We start from the raw sequence: 25,006 nt of genomic DNA on the forward strand, positions 1-25,006 counted from the left end.
AACAGGCCCGAGATAATCGTCAACAACTAATGAGGAATTAGAAGCAAACGATAGACCCACTTAGAGAGAGAGAGAGACCAGTGAATCCCACTTTAAGACGAGTCAGACCTGGAGGAAGGTAAAGCTGAAGAAGTTTGAGGCTAATTGGGTAGGAAGAGGCCGAAGGGACTGCATGAAAAGCAATAATAGGCAGGAAGTCAGTCAGGCACTTGGGTTACTGCCACAGAGGGCAAACCACGAACGATCATTATCATCACCATCAGCCTAAACAGATTTATTTTAAAAGATATATGTCGAACTATTTGCTAGCAGTGCCGTTTCTCACATCTAGTGTTATATGTTTCATCCGGCGTGGTATGGAGAGAAAGTTTTCCAAATTTTCGTTGGCTGAACAGGCTTTATTAAGGCCTTTCCTGTCAAGGTTTATTGAAAATTTCAGAACATGGACCACCCCATATTCAGGCTCTACAAATGAGGGGAAAAATCTGATTTGTGATAACCAAGAAATGCTGAAAAATACCAGGTTAGCTCTCCCATGGAGACGCAGGCACTATGCAAGATGGAAAACTCTTTGTGACTCGTGACCATAGTCAGTCTAAAGCAACTTTTCGGTCCCCTTTGGACTAAGAAAGAACGTACTATTTCTGTGTGTGCCGAGATAGGGAGTGTATGTTGGCCTTGGTCTCTCTAAAATGTATTTTTCTAAATAAAAGATAAAAAAAAAAGTCTCTTGGAAAGGAATTTGTTTCAGTTCAAGTGTTTTTTATTATATTTGTTCAAAGGAGATAGCCCTCATATATATATATATATATATATATATATATATATATATATATATATATATATATATATATATATATATATACATATGATCTGATAAGGACGGTACAATATCTCGTTTTGAGTACTTGATAAGCGTTATGGCTTTGATGATTGTGCATGGTTGGTTGTTACGCATGTTATCACTCAAACAATTGTATCAAAACGATTTTTATTACAAACTATGCAAACAACGACTGTATTTTATGATAGTAAAGATAGCTACTGTACGCCAATATAGACTGATGCGGACTCGTATGGATGGTGGATAGCAACAGGCTTCGTACTTTGCCTCTTGTGGGGCGAGCATGTTTCCTTATCTGAACGTTAGTTGTTATTGACCTATGGGTGCATTGCTCTCTCTCTCTCTCTCTCTCTCTCTCTCTCTCTCTCATACACACACTCACACACACACACACACACAAGCATCAAGTGTAAGTGACACCGCGTAAGAGTCTACTTGTAGTACAACAACTCAAAATGACCATCTTCATTACAGTTGGATATAATAAACGGATCTATATATCTATCCATCTATCTGTCTATCTGTCGTCTAATAATAGCGTTGATAAGTGATCTTACTCGTAGCTATAAACAATTCTAGCGACCTGCGTAGCCTTCCTTGACGATGACTAGTTCCTCCACATCAGCGTCTAGGAATTTCGGGATAAAAAGTCAGCTTCGAGATGGTTTTTTTTTTTTACGCCAACTAAACGTCTCTCTGAACCCACTTTTTCAGAACGGGGATCATCTGGAAAAGTTCGCTCATGAATATATGCTAAGTTTCATAAAAAATAAAAAAAAATGCTCCACATTCACAAACATGAAGTGTTCCCAGATCTAGGGTGTTGATGATGACCGTAATAAGCAATCAGTGAAACCGGATAGGCGATGATTTAGAGACATCTCAGCAGGTCACAATTCACTCCTGGGATCTCTTCTAGAATAAGAGATTATTCTTAATCATCTTATTTAGAAACGTTCTTAATGGTCAGGAAAATGGAAAAATAGATGGCCTTGACATTGGACAGAAGATGGCTAAGATGAGGAAGTCTCTGTCTAATAATAATAATAATAATAATGAAAACATTCTTTTACGACGCTTAAGAAAACACACACATACTATATTTATATAATATTATGATCTCTGCTGGGTACACTTACCGGCTCGTCGGCTACTGGGGTACATGCATAAATTATACACCGTGTAATTAGTTAATACCAGAGAAATATATACTAATTAATCTTACAATGGGCCCTTTCTCTATTGAGTTGGTACTAATGAGGAGCAATGTGACGGAGAAAGCTGGAGCATTGGACAATTCCTTCTACTAGACCTAAGGAACCATTCCTCATCCGGCTGTACCGACGCCAAGCCTCCAACGACTTTGGGGATGTAATGCGGCTTCTTGCCATAGGCGCCTACTTGACCGTTATCGTACTTTACACACTGCCTCTTTGTTCCCCAACCATGATATGTTCACGTGACCTAAGGACTTCGGGGGCCTGCTAACCCTCCCGGAATGGGCTATGTATATATATATATACATACATATATATATAATTTTACGGATGACAGCTAGCCTTATGCTATATGGCATACATAGAAAAGTGAATGGTAGAGTCTACCGTAAGTGCAAATTTGGTGGATGAGAAAACGGTTTGCAATGAAGAATAAGAAACAAATTCCTCTAATTCTTCATTAGCCGGTCGGAGAGTCGAACGCTAGGCCAACAGCGTGCTAGCCGAGAGCTCTACCCACCCTTCCAGCGAGCAGTGCCGAGGCCTTAGTAAGAGATGACCGCAAAGGATTATAAATAGTCTCCAATTACAATATTACATGAGATCTCCTGTAACAATGTTCCTCAGATTGTTTTCAGTGCATCGCTTTAAGCCTATCTTAATTTTTTTTTTTTTTTATTCTTATGTTACAAATGATTATCGTACAACATTCCGTCATGTGGATGGGATGTGGCAGGGAGAAGGACTCCCCCCCCCCACCCTGCTTTATCCGGTTTACTAAGAAAGAATGATATAATCGGATGTGTTAGCTTCTGAGGGCTGTTTAAAGCGTTGAGAGAGAGAGAGAGAGAGAGAGAGAGAGAGAGAGAGAGAATATCTTATTTATGATTTCATCGCAGTGGGATGAGGGTTGCATCGTCAATACTTTCCCGTACTGATAGATATTTTTGCAAAGCGGTGCAGGCTCACGCCTAACTTTTTTTTATCTACTTTTCTCTCTCTCTCTCTCTCTCTCTCTCTCTCTCTCTCTCTCTCTCTCTCTCTCTCCCAACTCCCTAGCTTTCACCCACAACAGTCAACTAACAAGCAGGTACTTAATTTACAGCTTAGGTCAACTGAGGCATATTGATTTTAATCAGCTATATATATATATATATATATATATATATATATATATATATATATATATATATATATGTGTGTGTGTGTGTGTGTGTGTGTGTGTGTGTGTGTGTGTGAGAGAGAGAGAGAGAGAGACAGAGAATTTAGAAAGATTTGTTGGGCCGATTGTGATGAGCGGGGGTGGGCTACGGCCAACCTATAGCTGATGTGTGTTGATAAATTGCTTGCAGTGGGGAAATCATCACGATGGTGAAAAAGCGTCAGATGTGTTTTTTCAAGACAAAAGTTTGCAGCGTCGCTTGTTCAGTGCCATTGTGGGAAGTGATTTAATCATAGAGAGTAAATCTTAAAGGTCAAGAAGATGCCAGGAGGTTAAATGAAGGAACTAAGTGGAAGAGGTAGAAATGGCTGAAAAATATGACCACTGAAAGAAAATTCTAGAACCCTGGAAGGAATTTTTTTGACAGAAAAGAAAGTGGCCGCAAGGGTCACTGGGTAAGAGCTGGTGCAAAGGTGAGGGTGGGGAGATTTAAGACAACGTTTTTCAAAATCTGTCGAGAGGAAAAACGATTAGTACAATCTGAGTTCATACAGGTTGAGATGGCCAAGTTGACCTAGGCACGCAACTCACGTTTTGAGGAGTAAGAAAGAACAAACGTCTTAAATAATGATCTGATAGATGATGCTTAAGCATTGGGAACAATGACCATGCTCGGGAGTGAGTGCAATAGAAAGAAGAACGTAATGTGTTCAGCAGGGGAGTCAGGATAGCTTGATGCAGAACGTACTTCAGAACACGTATGGGCAGGGACACGACAGTTGTGGAACCTTCCGCCTTGGGGTTTCAACCCAAAAATTAAAAAAAATAAAAAACTTACTGTCTTGCTTCCTCTAAAATGGTCCAGAAATGAAGAAGAAGAACTTTACAAAGACATCAGGATCCTGACGTCAGAGGAATACGACGCTCTCCTGCTTAACGAAAGCTGACGAGGACTCCAGTATTCACGTCACTGAGCTTTGGATGACAATGACGTATTGTGCGTGTCCCATGATTTTGTCTAGACGTCCGTTGAACTCAGAAGGAAAGTTTGGACGGTTTGTACTGACAAATGATGTATTATAGTTTTTCTGGTGCTGGAAAACTGAGAGGGAAAATTCAATAAGTTAAATGTTTAGGATAGTCTACCATAAAAACGGTATCTTAGCTTCTAATTATCTTCACTTTTCTCTCTCTCTCTCTCTCTCTCTCTCTCTCTCTCTCTCTCTCTCTCTCTCTCTTCTAATTTAACTTTCAGTTTATATATCCCTAATAACTGCCGTACCTATTGATAATATAAGTGAGGTAGGCAACCTACGTACGTAGCTGTATATATAACTCAAAGAATTTCACGATGAAAATCTTTTTTGCTCGAACACAAATGACTTATAGAATGTTAAAATCAACGTCGACATCCAAAGCTGAAGTCAGATAAGCAAGACAAAGGTATTACTGACAGTAAAGTAACCACGATAAGGGAGCATATCAAGAGTCCATCAAACATGGCGGTAGGATAAAAGCCCCGGGCAGTGCCTGGGCTGCTTCACTTGGCCGCTGACTTGCAGTGCGTGAACACCTACCTCCGTCCACGTCCCGTCGCTCTCTTTTGTCCAACCGTCCCCGGATTCGCAGACGTCACCATGTCCATCGAGGGAAAGTACACCTTGGAGACATCCGAGAATTTCGATGAGTTCATGAAGGCTCTTGGTGAGATACCTTGTCTGTTTTGTGTCATTTTGTAATGTTTTTTTTTTTTTTTCCTACTCTGATGAAGATTTTTCGTGAGATTGATCAAGAAGTTACTTCGGGGTTTATAATTGCAGGATTTGTGTTTTTAGCATTCAATTTCTATTTCGTTATGCGTTCGTCATAACGCAGAAGTCTGCGTTACGTAACGCGATCAAGCAAAAACAAGGACATGTCGTACTGTGGACTCTACCGTGACACGTTAATTTAACAGTTACGACGGTCACAATTCAGGTTTAAAAAGGAGGGCATAGCAAATGCTACCCAGGTCTTCCCTTTCCAAAAGCTAATTGCTTACAAGGGCTCCTCCATAAAATCCTTTAGATCCTTAAATAACGAATCGAGTAACATTTTGATAATAATTGAATGTGCAACAGATGAACAGTATTTCAACAAACTGTTGAGGCTGACTTTACTGGCCATCGCTGTTGCCTACGCAAAGAAAACAACATCTATATATATCCGTCATTGTTTTTGACAATCATGGATTCTTGAAAGGCTTGTCAGAATCGTCAGTCTCTGTCATACTCAGAATTATTTGTTTTCATAACTCCTGATCCTTTGCTGATTCTCAGAATCAGTCAGCAATTCTTCGTTTTTAACGTGCTTTTTTTACCATTTTTATATGGGGTAAGCACGATGCCTTCTTTTGAAGGACTTTGAGTCAGCAATTATTGATGTTTAAAGACTGATTGTACTAGGTCTTGACTTCTCAATTGCTTCGCCACGTTTTTGTAAATAACTTTGTGAACATACTAATGTTTAATGAACTTTCTTGTTAATTTACTATCACTGTTGCTCTCTCTCTCTCTCTCTCTCTCTCTCTCTCTCTCTCTCTCTCTCTCTCTCTCTCTCTCTCTCTCTTTTTATGTCGAGAGACTGAAAATTGCCATCCTCACGGTACAGAATATTGCGGAGATTATCATTGAATATCCCGAGTACGCGTGTTGTATCGGACAGTCTGAGAGATTAAATTAATATAAAATAAATACTGGTCCGGGGAAAAATCATGCTTATATACATTTGAAACCAAGTAACTATTACGCATGTAAATCTTGATTTTATTTATTTATGGAATCTACAGAGACGAATGGTGATTTTCTAGAACCGTTAACCATGTCCACCAAGGTAAGGTGGGAGATTCGTTCTGCGATGGCGGAGTCAGTTATGTCGAATCTTTTCATCTTCAAACTGCCATTTTAATTTTACTTATTTGCGTCCACTCGTTGTGGATGTATAGCATGGGTAATCTACATACACACACAAACATATAATTATATATATATAAATATACATTAGCTGATCAACCTGGCGCTGCCCAGAAAAACTCTGAATGACATTCCATGAACTCTCTCTCTCTCTCTCTCTCTCTCTCTCTCTCCTCCCTAACACCCTCAAGTTTACCTGTCATTTCTTCTGTCAGTTCATCGAAACTGCTGTTAAAACTTACGTGTAGAAAACAGTTTGTGGACGGAACAGTCCACTCACCAGAACGGATGAAATGATGGTATTACCTAAATATCTTCAGACCGATGACGGGTAACTGCACATATGGACAGGTTAGCGCCAATTTTGTGACAGTTTGCCACCGTATTTCATTTGGGAAGCATCTCAGACGCTCTGATCAGAATATGAATAAATTACGTATAGGCTTATTCATTTCACTGTTAGACCCTTCAGTGCTATTTGTAGGCCGTTATAGGTCCAAATCATACAAAAATCTAAAACAATATTTCTATGTGATACAGACAATTTGGTATAGGCCAAGGCAAATGATATCTTTTTATGTTATGCGTTACTATAATGAAAGTAAACTTCGCTGTCCAATTCATAAAAAAACTGAACCAACCCCTCAGTTCTAATTTAAACTCTTTCATTAATATTGTGTGAGAATAGATGTCTTTTTTAATAATAAATATTTAGTCTATACTCTGTTGCGCCTTTTTACTTCTTTCTTATTATCAAGTGAAAATTGCTGCAAGAGTTAGCCTTCCAACCCCTCATCATAAGAAAAAAAGTGGTAAAACACTATCTTATATGGCTAACTTCAACTCATGATACATAATTTTTTCTGTTTTAGGGATGCTTTTAACATATCATAATAAATTACAACTCATTATCTTTACTGTGACATCAAAATTCCTTAACATAGAATTGTGTATAAAGTTACACGTACGACATCTATAAACTTGGTCAATCCGTACAATAACAATCATGAATCAAACAAAATCTTTTCCTTCTTGGAGGAATGTTAGGCAATCAGTATTTATTGTTTCGAATAAATACCCATTGATAAAAGATAGAGATGAATATATATTATTCTAATATATAACCATAAATAATAATTTTATTTTCCTAAATGATGGTAATACTATTCCTTACTCTGTATGATTACATCAGCAAAAGGTATGAATTGACATGTTGTGTAAGCTGTGAGCACTTCGAGTTACTCGAAGTGCAGTAGTTGCCATTTCTTAAATCCCTATTTGCATCTAATATATTTATCCTCCAAGTGCCTTCCAGAAAAGATTCCCAGATGTAATGATTTACATTCCTGTAAAGCTTTAACCTAGAATTTTTAGTCATTATCCTCCAGGTAATCATTACCAAGCAATGTGGAAAGAAACTTATCTTCCGTATGCAGTGAAGTTTTTTGCCATTTCATACGACACCACTACTACACATGCGCGGACTCAGCTTTGCTTACACGGAAAGAAAATATCAATTCAGGTTTTCAATGTAGATTTTATGAGGTAATAAGCAATTCTATCGATTATTATCATAAATTATGATCAAAATTCACGTAAATTCTGAACAAAATTGATGTTATGAGGGATTTATTGTTGTAGGTTAATCATACATCTGGCAGCGCCAGAAGAAAAGGTGAAGCATCAGGTGGAAAATTAGAATAAACCTGTAAAACCGAAGGAAAACAAAAATGTCATTCGTTTTGTCTGTGTTTGTATGTCTGTCACGGATTAGGGGTTTGATTTTGAGTTAAAAATCTTCCTGAGGGTGATATTAAGGCTGCGTGCAAAATTTTGTCTGATATATATATATATATATATATATATATATATATATATATATATATATATATATATATATATATATATATATAATGAAAACTTCAACATTTCAGGCCAAAAATCTATTTGGACCACCTACGTGACGGGGAACCATTTCCAATCATCATAATGCATACATTAGGAGCAACGCTGAAACGGAATATCATAGTAAAACATATTTTAAATGTAATGAGTACCAGTATGAGTATAAAATTTACTGTAAAATTGAAAAAGACGCGGAATGAATATAGAAACTGAAATTAAAGAACAGAGTTATCAAACTTATCATACCTGTAACAATTAGCTATACAGAGAGCTACTGTAATAGTTACAGGTATAATACGTTCGATAACTGTTCTTTAATTTCAGTTTCTAGATTCATTCCGCGTCTTTTTCAGTTTCACAGTAAAATTTATACTCATATTTGTACTCATTACATTATCTGCATCACACGGAGAGGAAAAGCAACAAAAGTGAGCAGGAGAGAAGAAGAGTAGAACAACTTTTCAAGCTTGCTACCAAGAGGCGTTGCGTAACGGCCCCATTCCCCAGTTCGTTAGAGCCGGCCGCGGAGGACGTTCGCTATCCGGTTGCCAGCAATCCTTGCACTTGCTGCAACCCTCCAGTCAACTAACCGTCAGATGCATAGGTCACAAGAGATGTTTCAGAAAACTGGTCAGTCGCCTTCTGGGGTTATCTGACTCGAGTCCCTCGCTGTTTAGCCGAGTGCAATCAGTGGCTGGTTATCAAAAGCAGCTACCGATCGCACTTTGAGAGGATCACTGAGCACTGAAGTTGTCTGTCAAAACCTAACACAAGCCTCCTCACCTATCGTGTGCTCAGTCCTCGTGTCGACTGGCTGCCGATGAGTCTTCTGTGTAGGCATTAAACTGGTAATTTTATGGAAATCTTGTGCTTAGAGGGTTCATCCACAATTCAGAGGTAACAGTTTGAATATGGTCATTCCTCACCGTTTAGTAAGTTAGTAACTATGCCTGAGCCGTAAACTCTTGGACCAAAACATGACTAGTAGTTATTCGACTGAAAAATTCTCATTTGAAAATATACCCAGTCATAACCACAGGAACAACGCTTTGAAAAACAAATCGGTTAGGCGAGCGTATTATTGTTTCAGTTCATGCGTGTGAACAATTTAATCCTTTCAAGTTCTATCAAAAGCAATGACAGAGGTAAAGAAGTTAGACGCACTCTGGTATTTCACTCTTATCCTTCCTTTGGCATAAGGAGTAATGACAGAATTCAGACAATGTTTCATACGCCAGATTTTACCTCTTCTTTGACGTCTGCAATCATAACATACCTTGGAGTACACTTGGTATACCGGCTCTTAGCGTTTCTCTGACGTCAGAATAAATGACACGACTTGTAATACGTTTCAAGCAACGCTACGCAGCCTGTTCTTGACGTCAGAATGAAGGACGTGTTTCAGGATGTATATGTAGAGTAACACCTGGAAGCCTGATCTTGACGACAGAATAAATGACTCAAAAACGGCAGCTGGGAGAAATGAATAGGCTCTGCTACGCGGCTTCTCACTGCTAAGAGGAAGTAGAGCTCCTGATCTCGTTCACATCTTATCCAAATGGGTCCTGAAAATGAGTATTAACAGCAAAAGTTTCTTCCATAACCGGTGGAAGATATTTTTTGTCATTTGGGTAACATTCTCAAGTGCGCTGTGGGAAAATGATAAAAAAAAAACATCAAAGAATTATTCTCCAGTGGCCTCCCAGTTATAGGACTGTTAACTCGAGACGTAGTCTTTCAAACACCTTTTCTGCTTTGCACAACATTGGTCGTTACGAAAAGGTCTGTACTTGCCAATAAGCCCGCATTGCGTGTCAAATAACTTCGCAAATGAATTTTCAGTTTTGGTATCACACACGCAAATACTCGAGAAACCAATCCCAGGAGACAGAGACTGAACAATGACAGACTCGAAACCCATAAAACTGCCACTTGCGCAGGCTGGTTGACTGTTGCCGCATTATTTATCCGTCCAATTTTGAGAAATATGCTGATTAAAGTCAATCCAGAAATGGTAGCTACATGATCCGCCTAGAATAAACAAATCCCCCTTCACCACAAAGAGCCCATATCTACTGTAAGTGTCATTACATTCATATTATTCTACATTGGCTTATGTCGAACACACTCTCAAGCTACCCGCATCTACGAGTCCATTTTGCCTGGTTTTTGAGAATCGCCATCATTGCCCCGAGGGTGTCTGGGTGTCACCCACATAATTTTCAGGTACTTTTCGGTACAGAATGATTAGAGGCCACTTGCTGTGCCGGGTCGCTGGGATGACGAGATACGAGAGGTCGTACAGTGTGTAGCAACATGGGGGTCGTACCTTCATGGCGACAATAATCCGCTTTGGTTGAACCCCACTGTGCCCTTCACTCTTGACGACTGAATCTCATTCATTTCTACATTCTTATGCTTCTTCTTTTATGCAAGGGGATAGAAAGTTGAATGGAGCAGCTTTGAGCTGTCAAAAATATAGTCCCATAATCTGTAATATTGTAGGAGTCTACTTTATTTTATTATTTTGGTGTTGATAAGGTAAAGTTCCTTTCACTGAAGGTCGTCAGTGAAATCGATGCCTTGATGGAGGTAGAGATGCGTGTGGCAAATCCTGAGATAAGACAACTAATCGCTTATCGCGAGAGCAACGCCGACATGATAGGGAACTGTTGGGTTTGTGACTGATTGTGTTTCGCTAGCATCAAAATGTGTCAATTTTTCGCTTCCACCCCCCAGCAACTTTTCTTCAAATATGGATATTCACTTGTGTGCAAGTAATAATAATAATAATACCCACCAAACCTTGTCCCGAAAATCAATGCAGAGGTTACGGCCCCGGAACAATAATAGAACCGATTAAAAAAAATAAGTTGAAATGAGATAAAAAAGAGAAAGAGTGTTCTTCATATTCATCACTCGATTTTCATATCAGCTCTTAGATAAGTTGGGGTCGTGTGACCGTCCTCCTCGACAATTAGCAAATGAAGTGGCACCTCCCCTTCCTTCGTAATAAGCCTCTCGGCTTCGTAAACGAGTTCAAGGGTTATAAGCCCGTGGGCGCGCGCGAGAGGAGCTGTGTTCGATTCCTGAACGAGGCGAACTGGACTTGATCAGTGAATATGTACCTGCCAATTAGATGTTTTGAGAGGGTTGCAACCAGGGCAAAGAAGGCATTGAGACAGCGTTGTCAGTTCAGAAGTTTAACGCCTGAATTCATACGCATTAAGGGGAAGCACATAAAAACACTATTTCCACGTCGCAGCCATACATTTCGGACACTTCTTCCGTGTCCCAGTGAACAGGGACAGAGAAGTGTCCGAAAAATATGGTTGCAACGGACAAATAGTGTTTTTATGGGCCTTTCATCTTCATATACTACTGAATCACAATAAAAGACCATGTGTATATATATATATATATATATATATATATATATATATATATATATATATATATATATATATAATATATATTTGTAATCTAATAGCATTCGTGATAGACACAGTGACTAAGTTCTCGATTAAGGGGTCATTTGTAGTTATGCCACATACATGTATGCATGCTTGCATGTAAATGCGTATATATAGATATGTGTATATATGTATGTATACGCATACGCATGTTTTTTGTGCGTAAGTCCTTTTCCCACTAGAGTGTGGAATGCGTGACTCATGCGTATGCCTCGTGGGATTGGCAGATGCCCCCCTTGGAAATTAGGCTTACAGCTCAGAAGGAGCGTCAGAGGGTCGACCATAATGAAGTATTTTTGCTTATCGTAACTGGAGGGCAGCCCGTCCTTGCGTCGAACTGCGGGTAAGCTTCTATCCTGGGAAAAAAGCGAAACATTGTGAAAAGAGCGCAACTTGTTCCTCGTGATATTCAGTTCGTCTTTGTTTAGCTTTGGCCGCCCCCCCTCGCCCATGTTTACGTTGAAACCTCAGGCCACCCACACCAAATGCCAGAGTCGAGCGCGCTTTTAAACGCGATGTTTTTGGTGACGGCCATCGAGTGTTTCGAATTGCCATCGATAAGCTTTGCAAAAATCACACGAGAAAGTGGCCGTACGTTCCCCGGCAGCTTGCATTGCTCTGTTGTAGAAGCGTCAACCCAGACACGCAATTCATCACATGGAGTTGGCTTACTAAGACAGGCGTTTACTTCAGTAACCAACACACGCGAGAGAAAAATGAGCTCAAACCTTCATTAGGACATTTTTACGCGTGAATTCCTTTTTACGGCGGTCATTGCACTTGTGACGCATTTCTAATATATATATCTCCACCAAATAAATACACAAGAACTTTGAATAGACATACATGATAGACAGATTCTGATTTTTTTTTTCAGCTGTGGATGTAAAACGCGGAGACTACTGTGACAGTTCTGTACATAGGGGTTATCCACTATTCTACAGTTAAAGTCTGAATTGTATTAGTGACCATTGCGTTGCTATTTTCTCTCGAGTCACTCTGTTAGGGAAACGGGTTAATGTCAGTTTTGCATACATACATACATATACATATGTGTGTGTGTGTTTGTACTAAAACATATACTACTGAGACCATCCAGTCTCTCTGACGAATAGGACCAAGAATGGAGCGATTCATCTCCACATGAAACGTTGCCTTGAGAACTATGTTCTGTTCTCCAAGGAATCGCTGTTATTTTTATCGTAAACATTTTTTTTTTTCACAAAGCCCAACAGACATTTCAGGCAAAGACGAAGAACTACCCGAGTCAAGATTCTCCGTGAGAGTAATCTGTATAGCAACCGCACCACACGGCAGCGAGCCCTTCGACATTTGTTTACGTTCTGAGAGAAACACTCACCTCAGGAATGTTATATATGAATCTGCAGAGCCCTGGGATATCTCTGAACGGGAATCTAACGCGCAAGATCCTAGCAACTCAACGTAGTGTGAAATGAGAAATACCTATCATTCTTTTGATGATATACGTGGCTGCTTTGTTACGGTCTTCGAGCTATTGTACAATGCCTCGTACTGATACCATTTAGTTTAAAGGTATTTTTAAAGGCTTAGAGGGTATACACAATTTTGTACTTAAGTTAGAGTTCGTCAGTCAAATAGCATCATCGCCCGTCACCTCTCGCTAGACAAAGTGCTCTAATTATCAAGTCGTTTCCCAAAACCAAACGATGGGTATTGATGACTATAAGTTAAGTATACCTTAGTTTAACCAGACCACTGAGCTGATTAACAGCTCTCCTAGGTCTGGCCCGAAGGATTAGATTTATTTTACGTGGCCAAGAACCAATTGGTTACCTAGCAACGGGACGTACAGCTTATTGTTGAATCCGAACCAAATTATAGTATGATGATTATAGAATTATATAATCAAATGTTTTATGAAAGTACCCTCTTGTATGCTCGAAGTCTAACGGGATTACGTGTACAACACGTACAATATACAAATGCTCCTTTGATCCCACTAAGCATTTTTATCCCGAGAGAGACCTTCTGAATTCTGAATCAGAATTTTAACCTCAATATCCCCTTCTGAAGATATATTCGGCAGCGCTGTTGCGCCCCAAAACACCGCCCGCGGTCATTCTGAGTGCAATGCCAAGCCAGGAATGTCTGAGCGTAAGACCTGAGTCAGACATATCCCTCCCCGGGTGCAGAGGGATTGCTCCTAAGGGGGATTATCATTGTTGTTATTTCTGCTGCCACGTACTTGTTATTATGTCATTGTTATTACTGTTATTCAACCTCAGACGCGTGTTGCTTTAGGAGAGGGTCTCACTCCTTTATTCTACTTTTATTTATATAAATGTAAATGTTAGGTTAAGTATACCTTAGTTTAACCGGACCACTGAGCTGATTAACAGCTCTCCTAGGGCTGGAGAGAAGAAGAAGTATCCGTGAAGAAGGAAGAGAAAGAGAGAAATAGAGTAGAAAAGAAGTGAGAAATTAAAGAGTGAGGTGAGACGAGAGACTTGCTGATTCGTGCATTCCTCTCAGTCGACAAGAATGATAAGGCGGCGAAATAAGCACGAGAAACTAGTCGCATGTGAGACAGTTTTGTGGTCAGGTCACTGATCCTCTTTAAGTGTACAGCATATCGTGTACACCATCAGTGTATTATATATATATATATATATATATATATATATATATATATATATATATATATACACATACATATTCCGTTATCTTTTAAGTTTCTGTTAACGAATTAATCTATTCAGATTAAAATTCTGTTAATAATCTGGTCTCATAAATGTTAATAGAGTTGCCATATCAATGTAAGAGGGAAAAGTATATGAGAAAATACCTCAAGTTCAGTGATAGGACAGAGAGAGAGAGAGAGCTATCGCACCACTCTTAGGATTAACATCAGAGGTCATTAAACAAAGCATCAAAAACGCCGTTCATTCTTACTAGGCCTACAACTATAATATTACTACCGTAAATGGAGCCTTTACAAAGGCGTATCCTTCCACTAGGTGGGGTGTAACTTAATGCCAAAGTGCTACGGCCTGTGTAGGTTACACTGTCCTGCACAGGCCAGATATCTAGAAGATCGACGGCGCCTAAATTCGGACTTTCTCTCACTCAGCCGTCCTCCTTCACGCAGTGTTTGTTTGTTTGTAACAATATATGAGCATTGCCAGTAATGTACAAGATACAGTCATAACGTCTCTCTCTCTCTCTCTCTCTCTCTCTCTCTCTCTCTCTCTCTCTCTCTCTCTCTCTCCCACTTGTATTAATGAAAGACTCTGAAACCTTGATGACATGTTTAAACTGTTTTCTTTAGCTTGTATATTGTAACAAACTCTTCATTCTACATTTCCTGTTTATCTCCTTGTGTAAAAAATTTGCCCGGGTGCCAGCAACCCCGACCCTGTACCATCACTATCACAAATTCACAATGATTAATGGCGTTGCGTCTGTTATCGTCAACACACAGGAGTCGGTCTGGTGATGAGGAAACTGGGCGCCACGAGCAAGCCCACGGTTGAGCTCATCAAAAACAACGACGAATGGACGCTGAAGACTTCCACCGCCATGAAGACTACAGAAGTCAAATTCAAGATGGGCGAAGAGTTCGATGAGACCACCTACGATGGGAGGGAATGTAAGGTGAGAGAGAGAGAGAGAGAGGAGTGTTGTGGGGATACCAAATATTTCGAGTTACTATCCGCTGCAAGCTCTCCTGTTGCTTGTCTTGGGATGTGATTTGCTGAGACCACTTGTCCATAAGTTCATTTAGAAACGTTGATAATTCGTTGTATATATTTACTCGTTTTTCCCCCCTTTTGCAATGGACCATACAGTAGGCTTTTAACTTGATCCTCTCTTTCTCCTGGAAGACCAAATTCACCACTGAAGACGGGAACAAGTTGGTCCAAGTCCAGAACGCCACTAAGGGAAAGAGCGCCAAGTACGTCAGGGAATTCACGGACGCAGAGATGATTATGGTGAGTTCTTGGACGCCTTTCTTTTTTTTTTCCCTCTTTTGAGATCGATGTCTCGCCTCGTCAGAGGTTCTTTTGGGCATTTTGACTGGTCCATCTCACGTACATGCAATGCTAAATAACGGTAGCTTTGACAGTAGTCCTTACAATACAGAGAACAGAGAAAAAACGTGAATAAAATAAAGAGATGAATTCTTACAAACACCAATTTGAGTGACTTTTTTTTTTTGGTTCAGTGATATATTCTTCTAACCTTGCATCAAGTTCATGTTTCTGTATAGCTTAGGTCATCTTTTAATGGGCCATGATTATTGTCTAGAGGCACTTAGTAATTAACCAGTCCTTTCAGTTAGTTTGTCCGGGCCTCCATATGCATTTCAAAAGCATCTTTTGATTGCTAAAAGCGTGTGCTTGCTGTAGCAGTCCGTCTCTCTCCATATGAAATATACGTGCATGTTGGACGTCTGCTTGCGCAAAGCACGATGCTTTAATGTTATCATTAGCTCAGAAATCGACGTCCAAACGGCATAGACTCATAGAGTCAGGTGAATATAGCTCACAGTTCCGGTACAACAATAACTGTTCATTTTCGACGAGGCGTTTCACCACGCTGGGGTAATTACATGTCACGTCCGTGTCAGACAAGGCAACCTTCCTCAAAGGTAATGATCGGAAATCGGGAGGAGGAGGAAGGAGGAGGAACGTCCCTTCCTCACTCGCTCCCTCCGGACGCTCATAACGTCTGAGAAACACGGTAGAGTAGTGACTGGCATCATCACAAAATGATTAGATCTCTCTCTCTCTCTCTATTCACTGCCTCTTCTTCTTCTCCAATCCCGCTTGGTTACTTGGCCCGAATGATCCTTTCGACACACACACATATATATTATCTATACATCTACAAATATGAAGCCACAAATACCATCAATATCCATAATACGCAATACCTTAGAAATAACTTGCACCTAAGTGGAATTGGAACTGATAAGTGCATCTACCCAAGCCGGGATTCGAACCTGGGTCTTCAGTTAAAAAACAACGACCTGAATTATGGTTATTTTTACACTAGCTATTTGCGGCTTAATGTCTGGAAATACAAAGAAGGTCAGCGTGAACTAGTCGGCAGCCATTACTTCCCCCTTGGTGAATCCTCGTCAGGTTCTGATGAAAGGGCGGCGTCCATGTGAAAGGGAAGAGTTGGGAGGAATTGCCTCAGTTGGCAAATGATGAAATGGCGATGAGGGATCAATATGGGATAGATGTCTTCCATCAGCTGTGCTCGTTCACGAGATCCCAGTGATTTCCATTCGCGTAACTGACCGCTATCTGGTTGATGAACATTGTAATGTTGTGACTGAGAGTTCTCAGTACAAAGTAAACCTCCGCCAAGTCTCTCAACGTCCCCTGAGATGGCGGAAATGGTTCAGTAATGACAAAAAAATAAAAATAAATTAATTAAAAATGATAAATGAATTAAATACATAAAAATAAATAAAAATATACTGATAAAGGTATAAAAATTAAAATGCAGAAAAATATAAAAATAAAAATAGATAAAAATAAATAAATAAAAGTAACAAAAATAAATTAAAATAAACGAAAATCAATAAAATAAACCAAAACCACAAATAAAAATTAATGAATAAATAAAAATAGATAAATTTAAATAAATAAAAATAATCAAAATTAAAAATAGATAAATAAAAACACAATAATCAAAATAAATAAAAATAAATAAACGAAAATAAATAAAAAAAATTAAAAACAAAAATAAATAAATAAATGTCTCGTACTGAGCTCAGTTTTGGATTTCGATACGTAAAATACATACACATACAGTATACATATATTATATATATATATATATATATATATATATATATATATATATATATATATATATATATATATATATATATATAATGGAATTCAAAAAGGGATTGACTGGAAGCACACTGTGGCTAGCGACAAAGCGTATACGACTGAATAATATACAAAAATAAAATAAAACGACCAAAATCATCAGGCACTTGTGTACAGCAGTGAAACATCACACCGTAAGCAGCTTGGATCACATGAAAGGATCGCTCCTCTTAGGACTGGGGATCCCAAGTGCACCAGTACCGAACCAGCCTGTCACCCACCCCCAGAGGGAGAGCGGGCGAGGGAGTGCTGGTGCTGGTAAGACCTTTGGGGGTGCACCGGAAAGGTGACTCGTTTGAAGCAGTGACACAATTCTCGAGTGTTACTAAACCTGAATGCTGTAGTATTGCGGACTGAACTGAGGTTACTGTGTACAACAAAAGAGATGCAATCACTGACCGTTACAGTAAGAAAAGAAATGAAGGTTTTGGTTTCAGCAGCGAACGTGGGTTGCTCTTCTTCAATTTTAGCAATGGTAAATGGGCCAACTGCGGAAAAAGTTTCGAAATCTTGAAATGTGATAACTGGATGATGCGAGCACTGTCCGCTCAACAGAGCGAGAGGCCGATTTCCTTGGATCTAACAAGGACCCTTAGTGGGTCGTGGATCTACCTAATTAGTATTTGAAAATGACCTGCCGTTTGTCACTGATGCAGATCTGGACCAGTTAAAGAATAAAATAGCAAATAATAAAGGTGAATAAACACACTGCCTTTATTTTGTCTGTAAGTCAAACCACGGTTTAAAACTGAAGACGGTTGGCGCCGCTAGTTACAAAGTCCAGACATTGTTTCTGCTGTCATTCTGATATAGAGAGTAACAGCTGGGTAGGTGCTGAGAGCCGTATCCGAAACAGCACCCGTAGAAAAGAGCAGTGAACGTGGCCGAACGGGTAAACGATGTTGAAGTAATTGGTCTTCTTCAGTCGTGCTGCGTTCATAAACAAAACGAGCAAAGAAGCTTTGTGATAAGAGAACTTCGGACCTTAAGATAAACTCACGAGACCCGACCTAAGATGGCCGATGCAGTCTTGTTAAGGAAGTTCATTTATACAAATTTTAAACTATCCTTAGGAATGCTATGGAAATCTGGAGGGTAATTTGAGAACTAACGAATGCAAATTTGATACGATGTAGGCTTTCACAAGCTACCAACCACTCACTCTCTTGGCAGAAGAAATGCGATATTGCGCTTTCCACTTCCCGCTTGTTATCTTGACGCTTCAGCCCGAGAATGGCTCCATCTCTCTCGACTAATATTTTCAAGTGCCACTCGAGGAGTTCTTATCTTTCATCATTGTTTTCTCTGTCTAACGTGACTTCAGGCTTAGATAACCTTAACAAAGTCCGGGCTATCACACTGACCTTCAGTTGCTATCGAAAAGATGAAAAGATCTAAAAGTAGTTAGGTCTCTGACACTTCTAGATAATGTTCTCAGTGATACGTCTTCATTTTCTGTAACCGTTTATTCTTGGTTCTGAAATACTTTCGTCTCTGTATTCTGAAACGAGAAGGTATCATTTCAGATGCAGAGGCAATTCTATCCTAGTGTCAAAAAGCTCCACCTTCTTCTTCTTGTACCTAATTCTCTCTGCTAGGCCTAAGAAAGTCTTCTTGTACCTAATCCTCTCTGCTAGGCCTAAGAAAGTCTTCTTGTGCCCAATCCTCTCTGCTACGTCTAAGAAAGTCTTCTTGTACCTAATCCTCTCTGCTAAGTCTAAGAAAGTCTGCCGGCAAACAGCCATATAACGGTCATAACCCCTTTTTTCTGCAGACCTGTGAGTGTGATGGAGTGACTTCGAAGCGAATTTACAAGCGCCAGTAAAAGGCTCAGAGGGCAAGATGGCCACCAAATTTGCAGCAGCTCCCTCCTTCAGTTGTCAGATCTCAACTCACCCCGAATTCCCTTGCGTCTGCAGTCTTGCCTGACAGGAAATGTTCTTCATTATTACATTTGAAACAATGCTAACCGAGTTTTTATAAGCTTTTGATGTAGTGTCCTCTCTCTCTCTATAATATATATATATATACATATGTAGCCTATATATATATTTATATATATCATTTCGTGCTTTTTTGTTTCTATCAGCAATATATGCCCTATGTATTCTAACATAATAGTATTTTTGAATTTATACTACAAGTCAAGAGTTTCATTAAATAAAGAATCACTGTTTTGTTCCTAACGAGCAAAATTGTACATAAGATTTTCAATATCCTTTTGCTGTGGTTATGAATACATTTTCACACACCCATATATATACTGTATACATATGTATATATATACATATACAACGTGTGTGTGTGTGTCTGATTATATATAAGAGACTTGGTGTGCAAATGAAACAATACGGTTTGTATGTGTGTCCATAATGTCCCCCGTAACATACATTGTGACTTATACCACCATGTATCAATCCTTCGTCAATGGCTTAGGCATAAACACGAACTCATTCCTGAATGTAGTCAATCAAAAAGTATGGGTAACGAGTGTTAGAGCGATTGGCAAGGGTAACTTTACCAAGCTTTTTAATGTTAGCAGCTAAAAACGTAATACCCTTCGGATATAGTTCAGAGAAGAATTGAGTTGTTATTCATAGTTTTCCAACGAACTCTTTCACTTATAACGCCACCTAAATCAGGAATGGGTGTTGACCTCATTCTCTCAGGTTACTGGCCACTTCAGTACAGTTCCAGTGGAAAAAACGAGGTGCTTTTAACCAAACTGAAAAACTCTCGAGTCCAAGGTAGACCTATTATTTTTATGGGCACTGGACTACTTTTCAAAGAGGTTGTAACTTGCGTAATGTAATGTTCAACTGGAAGGAAACATTTTCTGAATAAAGAGGTATGTGTGAAGACAGCGAGGCTTTGGAAATAACGTGTGTGTGTGTGTGTGTAAAGTCAACCGGATCTGGCGAGACAGGGACTATTGCAGCATCCGCCTGTACGTGTAAGTTTTTCTACACTCCTGCGAGGCAACTTTTAGTGAAACGTTAGAATTAGATAATTAGATAACATCTGTGGTTAAATGACTATCCAGTCATGTACTTCAGTGGTTGAGATTTGCGTAAACTTTTCAAGGGGCTAAATGGTGGAAAATCTAAACAAGTTTGTGTAATCAAGAAGCCAAAAAGAGGCAGTTATACTGAATTTCGGGAAGTTTTTCTGAATTTATACATATCTAAATATACTAGTTTTAATTTATACATATTTATGTATATCAGTTTTACTCACTGTCATTAGCATTGTTTTTAACAATGTCAGCCTAGAAGAAGGCCGACTTTGGCGTGTTTCATGTGTGAATACCCTCTTTTCTGGATGGCAATCATGAGTCTGCAGGCCTCGTCATGACCCGCTGCCCTTTGCATCAGACCTCTCGAGTTTGTTACAAGTTCCACGAACTCTTTTTCATCTGAGACTGAGACTCAAATGATCGACTAAGATATGAATAGATAACAAATAACGAGGGAAAATATTCGGTAAGTTCTTAGTAACCAACGTCATTGTATTCACAAAGAAGAGAAAGATATGATAAATCACGACATCGCACTGTCATGAATGGAGTGATTTGAGGTTTGCCGAAGCTAACCATTTCCTCTGGTGAATTCTTTGGGTATTCAAGAATTGTCATCCCTGTGATCTTGAAGCACCGGGGAACTTGTGTGGCTACTTGGAAAGACCAGAATGAAACTGTTGTATTTACATCGTTGAACTTTTTGGGGATCTCTAATGAATTCTTTGATAATTTAGATTCTCTTTCAAAGTAACTTGAGTTGAAGGAAAACCGAGAAGAGATGAAATTCAACAAGAGTAATAACAGTTTGAGGTAGAGCTAAGAAACGGTCAAGAAATGGATCAGCCCCGTGACGTTCGGCGATAACTCCCTCTACCGTCTGTTCCAAGCTATGAGGAACCAGGCAGGCTATAGAGCTTTCTTTTTGCTAAATTCAAAGCTTAGCTTCTGTCACCATTGAGAATCTCGGTTCCTTGATATGGAGAGCAAGGGTCTGGGGAGTTGCAGGGAATTAGGAGTAGGAATATTACTCTAGATATGAGAATTGCAATATTTTCGTAAATGGAAATTTTTGTAACCGTGGGTAAACATGGAGTTTTATAACATCAGCACTGCGTTCGAGGTCCAAGAGTAACTATTGACTGCGCCTTCGGAGTGGAAGACTATATGCTGGCATAGACTCACACCAGATGGAAAGCAACGTACCTAGGATAACAGAGAAGGGAATAAGTTTCTTCCAATGACAGAAAAATGCATGAAATCATTTCACGATTGACAGGAGCGTGCGCACTGCACGCCCTGACAGATTTGTGCGAAATGCTCTCTGAAAGAAAATTAAGAAATGGAAGATGCTCAGGCTTTTCAAGTTTATACCAGTTTTTAAAACAAATATAATATATGACATGAACAAATACCGAATGCGTACAGCTGCTGTGCATTACAGCACAAACATAAGCTTCGAAAAACCTGCTTGGACATAACAGCATCGTCTTTTGCATTCACCAAACTTTGCAAATTTCGCACTTACGTCATACTTCGATGCGTACACCTTGCAATTCTGCATGATACCGTTTTCATTAACTCGAAATCCCTCATCAAAGTGAGTTTCACCTCTACTAAGAAATATTAAGCCTCGGGGAAGTCCCCCGTTCTCGGCTAGCACTCTGCTGGCCGTGAGTTCGAATCTCCGTTCGGCCAATGAAGACTAAGAGGAATTTATTTCTGGTGATAGAAATTCATTTCTCGTTATAATGTGGTTCGGATTCCACAATAAGCTATAGGTCCCGTTGCTAGGTAACCAACTGGTTCTTAGCCACGTAAAACAAGTCTAATCCTTCGGGCCAGCCCTAGGAGAGCTGTTAATCAGCTCAGTGGTCTGGTTAAAGTAAGGTATACTTAACATTTCGGAGAATTCCCAGCTCAAAAACGCGAGAATGCTACAAATGAATGAAAACTGAATAATGAGGAGAAATGAAAGACGCGAAAGAAATGTGGCATTTTACTGATATTTTTCTAAAATTTTCACATTCTATATAAGTGTTCTTTAGAAAACAGCTATAGCAGTAAAACATGGACAATACCGTAGGCCAGTAACGTACTACAATATAGGCTACCACTTATGAATGCCTTCCCTAAACTTAATACTATTATTAAATTTAGACACACTGCCATTCCAGTCAATTGTATCAATAAGGATGATAATTATCACCAGTTTTATTTCTGATAAACATATAAACTTCGTGACGTAACAGAACGTTGCAAAATGTAACTGGCCAAATAGAAATGATACAGCATTATTACAGAATATATTTTGCAATGTGCTAAAAATCATGAAAGACCTGGGAATTTTATATTAGCAAGTATTGATGTCAGTATCCCTTGTACAAGTTTGCCGGTCAATCCCTCTTGCATCAAGCTGACCTCATGCTACTGTGGGCTCCTGCTCCTGCGAGACTGCTTTGCCATATGAATTTATTATTCACTGGCATAGAAATATGCAACAATAATAGATAACTGTTTGTGAAATTTACTTGACCACTGCACTGAAGCTTGGCATAACCTATAATTTTATCAGTCAAGGATAAAAGAGTTAGAAAAACGATAGTTATCCCTAAGAGTGCTAATGCCACGTCCTGTTAGCCAATCAAGATCATTTCGCTCTTACTGTGACCCTCTACGATGTCAGACACACAAGCAAAAGAATTCTTAATCGTGATTCAAAAGGCCAGCAATGAAAAGAGAAGCCACATGAACCCAAATACACACAACATGAGCAGCAGCATCATGGCCATGTCGTGAGGTTCCGTGACTTCCACTGGCAACAGTTGGCCGTGAGCCCCCTGTCTTGTCTGATGAGGTTTCTGTTGCAGGTTCGGCTGTTGTGGCTGGATTTGTTGCTGGTGGGGGTCCTGTTTCGTCTGTGGCTAAGGGTTCCTCGGTAGTAACTGTGGCTGTCGGCGGAACTGTTGAGGTTCTGGTTGTCACTTCCTGTGTTGTGGCTGTGGCTGGCTCTGTCATAGTTAAAGCTGTGGGCTTCTGTGCTGTAGTTGTGGCTGTCAGCTGTTCTGTTGAAGCTGTGAGTTGTGTTGTAGTTGTAGGGGATTTTGTCGCAGTTGTAGCTGTCATAGTTGTGGGTTTTGTCACTGTCGTGGTTGTGGTTATGGAGGTCGTAGTCATGGGATTTGGCCTTGAAGTTGTGTTAGCGAGAGGGCCTGGGTGAAATGTTACAAGGGCACTGAAGCCCCTTTCTACCTTTGGGTTCCGGACATCATACAGAACATCCACTTCATTTGTCACTGACTTGTAGCTGATGTTCTTTAAAAGTTCTTCACCACAAAATCTGTAAAGAGAGAGAAATGGATTATTATACAACTTCTAGGAGTAATACTTTTATCAATTGAGGATCACACACTGAAGTCAAAGGGTTGAATGTGATGCTGAGAAGCTGTTTACTGGAGAACACTGTACTGCTATTTCATAATCTGGTATTATGTAATGATTCAGCACACAGGAGATTTACGGACCTGTTTCCTGTGGATGCCTAACGACATAATGCATCTTCTAATTATGTTTTTTTGGGGGGTTTATTTTTTTAGGGGTATATGGAGAAAGAAAAACTTATTATTCAACATAAATATCCACATTTACTTAAATGTTATAACAACTCTAGTAACAGATACCATTGGACAATAAAATTCCACGAATGTTGCTTTGAATGGCATCATAGAGATAGACGTGTCATCACAAAACCCATCTTGATTATCAGCATTCACCTTATCCACAACTCGATATTATCCACATGCATATGGCACCCCAGCACCCAAGCATAACATATATACAATTCATATATATTAAAAACCTTGCTCTAATGGCTGGTAACGCTATACAGGCATAAAGAAGTGTTGGTAACACTGCTTACTGACATAAACAGGCTGACAAAGGGCTGGGGGGTGGGGGCGCTGGGAGACAGGGTGAGTAATTTTTTGGGGGGTGGGAAGGCCAGGTGTGATGGGAGGGGAGAGGTTGGCAACACTGCATGGACAGTGAGAAGCGTCAGCAATACTGCTCGCGGGCATAAGTACACAGAAAAAGGATTATTTGGAGGTGGGTGGGTATCTATTGCCTTGATGCTCTTACCATGCAGCTTGATGTCGTCCATGAACATCAGATGGTTAATTCTGCTGCCTCCTATCTTGAGTTGGTACCCAGCATCCGTCTTCTGCAGTACCTTTATTATGGGAATCATGGCTACTATGAAGAGTAGTGGGGACAGTGAGTCGCCTTGAAAGATCCCTCTCCTGATGTTAACCTCTGCTAGTCTTATCCCAGAGCTTGTAAGTACTGTATTCCAGTTGTGCATTGTATTTTTAAGGAAGCTGATGGTGTTTTCCTCTGCCCCATATATTTTCAGGCATTCTATTAGCCACGTGTGCGGTGTCATGTCGAAGGCTTTCTTGTAGTCAATCCATACCATGCTTAGGTTGGTTCTCCTTATCTTACTGTTCTTCATTACCATTTTGTCTTTAGGAGCTGATCTTTTGTAC

At 39.7% G+C, this 25,006-nt stretch overlaps 2 protein-coding genes across 5 annotated transcripts in view; one reads left to right on the forward strand and one right to left on the reverse strand.

Annotated features, from left to right (window-relative positions):
• The first annotated feature begins 4,749 nt into the window (after nucleotides 1-4,749).
• LOC136825644 (fatty acid-binding protein-like) lies at nucleotides 4,750-19,510 on the forward strand. The gene is made up of 4 exons (XM_067082281.1): nucleotides 4,750-4,927; nucleotides 15,016-15,188; nucleotides 15,419-15,526; nucleotides 19,221-19,510. The coding sequence occupies exons 1-4, from the start codon at nucleotides 4,861-4,863 to the stop codon at nucleotides 19,269-19,271; spliced, it is 399 nt and encodes a 132-aa protein (XP_066938382.1). The 5' UTR covers nucleotides 4,750-4,860; the 3' UTR covers nucleotides 19,272-19,510.
• Nucleotides 19,511-22,448: 2,938 nt separating this feature from the next.
• Nucleotides 22,449-25,006, reverse strand: part of LOC136825642 (protein SpAN-like) — a 35,632-nt gene continuing 33,074 nt past the window's right edge. For all 4 annotated transcript variants that reach the window (XM_067082275.1, XM_067082278.1, XM_067082279.1 and 1 more), the window contains one exon: nucleotides 22,449-23,802. In XM_067082275.1, the coding sequence (XP_066938376.1) occupies nucleotides 23,169-23,802 (634 nt within the window). In that variant the 3' untranslated portion in view covers nucleotides 22,449-23,168. The remainder of the gene's footprint in view (nucleotides 23,803-25,006) is intronic.

The sequence above is a fragment of the Macrobrachium rosenbergii genome, chromosome 39, assembly GCF_040412425.1.
Source record: "Macrobrachium rosenbergii isolate ZJJX-2024 chromosome 39, ASM4041242v1, whole genome shotgun sequence".
NCBI lineage: Eukaryota > Metazoa > Arthropoda > Malacostraca > Decapoda > Palaemonidae > Macrobrachium > Macrobrachium rosenbergii.